Source organism: Populus euphratica, unplaced genomic scaffold (genome assembly GCF_000495115.2).
Source record: "Populus euphratica unplaced genomic scaffold, PopEup_1.0 scaffold24.1, whole genome shotgun sequence".
Taxonomy (NCBI): Eukaryota; Viridiplantae; Streptophyta; class Magnoliopsida; order Malpighiales; family Salicaceae; genus Populus; species Populus euphratica.
Window position 1 is genome coordinate 121,817 of NW_011499893.1, and position 5,844 is coordinate 127,660.

Consider the following 5,844-nt stretch of genomic DNA (forward strand, 5'->3'; position numbering starts at 1 on the left):
GTAAAATTTAACCTTTTTTTCTGAAAAAAAAAAGAAAAAGAAAAAGAAAATATTGCTCGATGCTTAGTTATCTTTCACTAATATTTTTCTGCTCTTTCTTTGGAGTTCACCACTAATTAAGACCTCAATACTTCATATAAATATATAAATAAAGATATTAAACTAGCTAGACCTTGAACTCTAGACTCCATTCTTCGCTTTTTCTTGGAAATAAAAACACGAACTTCACGTCTCACTTGTGTGATGGTAAAAAATTATTAGTACTGGTACACACTACAGAGAAGCGAAAGTGACGATGATGATGACCTTAACGTGACAAACAAAGCTCGTCACACTCATGTCCTCCCCACATGAATGACCCCAGCAGACAATCCCAACAGCTAGGAAGGCTCCTCTGCAATTTCCCCACGTCATAACAAAACCTTGAAGAGCAAAACACCAAACCCCGCAACCTCTACTCACTTTCCTCGCCAAAATTATTTTCCCTTTCCCCGCCCCTCCTCCCCGTAATTCCCACGCCCTTTATGGCTCTTCCCAAAAGTACTGAACCGCCACTTCCACTTTCACCAACTCATTGCTATACTCTAATACCATGTGATCAGCATGAAGAAGGAGGCGTTGTGCTACCTTTTTACCGCCACCCCACCACTCAGGACTGCCGTCGATGGCCATTGATAATCGCTATAATATTCCTCCTCCTCCTTTCAACGCTTGTCTATGTATTTTGGCCCTCCGATCCCACGGTCAAGGTTGTGAGGCTGCGCCTAAACAAGATACACATCCACACCTTGCCTATAATTAACATTGACATATCCTTGTATGTTACTTTGAAAGTACGCAACGTCGATGTGTATTCCATGTATTTTAGAAGTCTTGATGTTGCTGTAAAGTACAGAGGGAAGAGGCTGGGTCACGTGAGATCTGATCACGGTTACGTGAGGGCACTAGGATCATCCTACGTGGATGCTGAAGTAGATTTTAGTGGGATCAGTGTTTTGTCTGACGTGGTCTCCTTGCTCGACGACTTGGCCAGGGGTACGGTGCCGTTTGATACAGTCACCGAGGTTTCTGGCAGGCTTGGGTTGTTGTTCTTTGGGTTCCCTTTGAAGGTAATATTATCGGATTTTATTTTATTTTATTTTCTTGACATGTACTATAAGCGTTCCAATTTTGAAGCTTTTTATCGGTTAGAGAAACAAAATTATTGAAGGTGGTGTATGTCAGCTGTGATTATTAATTAAGATACTGTTTCGCATTATAATTATAGTAACTATAGTGATTTTTTTCAAAGTCTATTTTGCTTGGAAAGATATTATTTTTTTATTATTTAAAATTTATATTTTAACATCACGATATTAATATAATTTAAAAATATTAAAAAATTAATTTAAAATTTAAAATTTTTTAAAAATATAACTGGATCGTAAAAATAATCACCTAATCCATCAGATATAATTAAAAAAAATTATTTTTCAATTTATAATTTACCACGTATATTTATTTATTTATTTATTCAAGATTTTATCATGTCCGCAATACATTAATTTACAAGTAAGCCTTGCATAATCTCTTATGGTAAGCTTGAAGTCATAAAAGGATTTTTGAGATGCTAGGAGTCAAGGATTGTCTCGGATGGAAGAAGGGGAGATCTTTTTGCAAGAAATCATCCTTCAGGCGTACAGTCATGATGATTTTAGTTGCACATCGTTGAAGTAGTGAGTTTTCTCACTCCATGATTGACAGCAGGGTCCACTCTTGAATATATTCGATACCAGAATATTTATATAAATGGAGCTCAAGAACCTTGTACAACTGCTGCGATTACTCGCTAGCCAGGTTATATTGGGATTGACCACAAATCATAGAAAAATGCACCAAGTTTTGAAGCCTTCAATCAATATGCTAATCAATTTTCTGAATTGTTCTGGGCAACGTACGTTCTTACACTGAATTATATGTTAACAATTTGTCAGAACTGATTCTTTCTGCCCCATTTTTCCCTTTTTATATGCTCCAGTGCTTCTGTTATATGTATTATGTATTGCAAGTTGTGAGATCCATCTGCTGATGCAGTAACATATATGATCTAGTTTTATCGATTCCTTGTGTGTCTCATACCAATTTTGACGCTGTCTTGATACAGGCAAAATTGTTCTGTGCGGTTCTGGTAAATACAAATAACCAGACAATTGTCCGTCAGACTTGTTATCCTGAGGTCAGTAGGTATTGCTCTCTTTGTTACTTACTATTGTTATTGGCAATGGCGCCGTTGGGGGTGGCCATTGCTGATCTTATTATTTATTCTTCAATGCAATTTTGCTGTAAACGAATGCAATATAATACCTTAACATCGCACAATCTAAAATCATGGGATTGCTGCAATCCCTTGATTTCTTTCCGGTGGCCTTCCCGTACGAGTTAATTACAGTGCAGTTCTGGAGTGGTGGTTGACCTGTTGATTGCACGATGCCCGGAGTCGACTCTTTTTTCTTTTGAAAATATGATAGTGATATGTGATTAAACAGCCTGCTTACGGGGGATCTAGCATGACGTTATGTTTTTGTGCATTAATGGGGGATTAGTAGTCAAGATTAATTAATACAATCAGATTATTGTTTGTTTGTTATAATTCGAATACTCAAATCTGTATATTAAATATTGGGAATTTATTTATTTTTTAATAATTGTCTAGTTATTTTTCACAATTGAAAGTAATCTTGTGATAACATTCTCTTAATTAATTAAGTGTAGCTCGCTTTTTAAGCTAAAATATATATGTATCTGTGTAGTCAGAGATGAATTTGAAGCCTGAGGCAGGTGGTGCAGCATAAGCTCAAAGATCCAGTCAGTGCTCCCCCATGTATAGACAGAAAAACCTGGGCTAATGAAATTGGAAGCATGCATATGCACTGTTTCTCCTATCTGTATGTATCTTTCTTGAGAATGAATTCTGTGCATGTATATATGTCCATGGCATTTGTTGTATTATTATTACTACATATCAACTTGATCATCAATTTTGTGCTCAATGATGCTCCGTATAAGCATTGGACTTTCTGTGTTTTTTTTTTCTTGAGCATGCATTTGTTGTATAAGCATTGGACTTTCTGTGTTTTTTTTTCTTTTTAATTTTGTTAATAACTAGTTTATTGAGGGTAATTATAAAAAAAATTGTTGGAGCATATTATACATATGTCAATATGTGAAAGGTGCATTAGCACTTTCGGCAACTGGGGCAACACCTCCGAAAGTGGCTAATATTATCCTTCCACCGTGTTGTTAATTCATTTTCCTCCTGGTACAGAATGTGTTGCTGTTAATATGGTAGTTTGTCGTTTGAGGGTTTTTTTTCTCCTTCCTTAAAATTATAGGTTACTTCTATTTATTGTTAATATATTACCTTTATTCCTTTTTCTTTTTTTTAACTTGTAAAAGAACTATTTGTTATCGATTTATTCCTTCAATTTTAATTTGTTATTTTTTTATTTAATTCTTATTTTTTTGATTTTTTTTTCTTAGCCTTTTTATAAAAATTTTAATAATTTTCAATTTTATATTTTTAATCCAAGCTTATGATATATTATTTTTTCTAATTTGATCCTTATTTTTTTATTTTTTTTCTTTTATTAAAGTTATTTTTCTTTCAATTTGACCTTTCAATTAAAAATTTGTGGTTGCCTTCAAATTAATTTTTTTGTTTTGATTATTATCTTCATTCTTCTAATAATTACTTTTTTAAAAATTTTTTGTGTTTTTCCTGATTTTATCCTTCATTCTTTGATTTAATAGAAATTAAACTTTATATTTTTTTCAAGTCTAATTATTTCGGTCACGAGTTAAATATATTATCCATCCTAGCAATATTTTCTAAGAAAATATAATAGCCCACACACGTGGGCCCTCTCTTTTTTAAAATCTTTCTTTTAGAATAAGATAAACTTATTTTAACAAGTGTTTTTTAAAATAATTCTTTAATTTATATCTAAATTAATACTCCTTTTCTATTTTTTTTATTTTGTTTATTTAGACTTTTGAAAAGGTGGTTGTTTTGTTTATTATTTTGTATGTATTTAATTTTGAAGAGATTATTTTAATTCATTTATAAGGTTTTTTTTTGTATAAATAAAATTTATGTTAAAAAATAAAAAATATTTATTTTTAGATAATATTTCTAATATTACAACCTTACGTAATATTTTTTTATTTTTATTTTTATTTAATTAATTTTATGTGTATATCTAATTCTATTATCATTTGATTAAATAAAAAAATAATAAATAAAGTCATTAAACACAACTAGGTAAATGATTCATGTTATAAAATCAAATATCTTGATTTATATATATCACTTAATTTTTTAAGTTTTGTCTTTAGTTATTATTAATAAATTTTTTTATATATTAATATATATGATTTGTATAGTTATTGATTTATTTGGTTAAATATATGTGGAAGCTTTTTTTTTTGTTTACATTTACAAAATTATATGAAAGAGAATACAATATAAAATCCTGTATATTTAATTTTAAGAAAAAATCAACCAACAAGGGTTAAAAAACTAGTATTGTTTGTGCCTCGTTTTGTAACCAGAGGAAGAAATAAGCATTTAAGGGAGAGAAAATCTACGATAATCATAAGAAACAAGTGAAGACAAATATAATTGGAACTACTAAACTATTCTGACACGTGCTGGATAGAAGGTCAAAGAAGCCCAGAAGTTACATGAGCCTATTAACAAAGAAAGTGATCGACCTAACTCCATGGGATATCCAAACTACAAGCTCAGAGCTCAATGACCCAACACAAGGAGTCCAATCCATGTTAAAGGGAATTTCGTTTCTTTTCTTTCTTTGCGAACCTGGAAGGATGACACATGGTTATGTTGAATAGTGATGACTAGATCCATGGCTCGAGGGAGGTTTAATTTTTTTTAAACATATAAAAAAAAAGTAAAGGTTTTGCTAACCTGTTTTCTTGGAGGAAAAAAAAGGTAAGAATTTGATGCATATTGGGAAAAAAAAATTAAAATATTGATGTTATATTGAAAAAATTTTATTTTTTATAAATATTGAAATAATAATATATTAGATTGAATTCAATTAATTTTGATTAAAATATAAAATTCAGGATTCGAGTTATAAAACTCTGTCAATCTAGTATTGAAAAAAAATTAAAAAAAAAATTAATTTAAAAAAGAACTAAAAGAATCTTGAATCAACCTAAGTAAATTTATCAAATATATAATATAGATAATGAGAATAGATAATTCTATAAAAATTTTTTTTTAAAAAATACAAAACTTAAATCTCAATCATCCAAATATTAAAAAATAAAATTAAAAAAAATATTTAATTTTTTTAAGACAATCAATTAAAAAAACTAAAAATAATTTGAATTAACTCACCAAACTTAAAATAATAAAGAAGATCCTTGTCAATATGAATTCAACAATACCAAACAAATTCAACAATACCAAACAAAGGCAACTTTAAAGATTAGTGGATGCCACATGCGCCACCAAAGTGTATTGTCCTCCTTAACGAGCCGACAAAGTGTTGTACATGCACATGCACAGATAACTCTTATTTTTTTTTGTTCAAATGAGTTCTTAAATTGTTAAAATATTGATGTTATATTAAAAAAAATTTATTTTTTATAAATATTGAAACAATAATATATTAGATTGAATTCAATTAATTTTGATTAAAATATAAAATTCAGGATTCGAGTTATAAAACTCTGTCAATCTAGTATTGAAAAAAAATTAAAAAAAAAATTAATTTAAAAAAGAACTAAAAGAATCTTGAATCAACCTAAGTAAATTTATCAAATATATAATATAGA

At 29.7% G+C, this 5,844-nt stretch overlaps 1 protein-coding gene across 2 annotated transcripts; it reads left to right on the plus strand.

Annotated features, from left to right (window-relative positions):
- Positions 1 to 355: 355 nt before the first annotated feature.
- Positions 356 to 3,029, plus strand: LOC105131491 (uncharacterized). 2 transcript variants are annotated; one of them, XM_011034493.1, is made up of 3 exons: positions 356 to 1,109; positions 2,144 to 2,215; positions 2,794 to 3,029. In XM_011034493.1, exons 1-3 carry the CDS (start codon positions 525 to 527, stop codon positions 2,797 to 2,799), a joined length of 663 nt encoding a protein of 220 aa, XP_011032795.1. In that variant the 5' UTR covers positions 356 to 524; the 3' UTR covers positions 2,800 to 3,029. The 2 variants fall into 2 exon arrangements, with proteins under 2 accessions (XP_011032795.1, XP_011032794.1); XM_011034492.1 differs by having other exon boundaries at positions 357 to 1,109; positions 2,790 to 3,029.
- Positions 3,030 to 5,844: the final 2,815 nt, after the last annotated feature.

Bases quoted from the DNA above. Each gene is read 5' to 3' on its own strand.
- LOC105131491 (XM_011034492.1), top strand. From the start codon at position 525: ATGGCTCTTCCCAAAAGTACTGAACCGCCACTTCCACTTTCACCAACT. The intron at 1,110-2,143 runs GTAATATTATCG...GTCTTGATACAG, and splicing joins TCTTTGGGTTCCCTTTGAAG to GCAAAATTGTTCTGTGCGGT. The intron at 2,216-2,789 runs GTCAGTAGGTAT...GTATCTGTGTAG, and splicing joins GTCAGACTTGTTATCCTGAG to TCAGAGATGAATTTGAAGCC.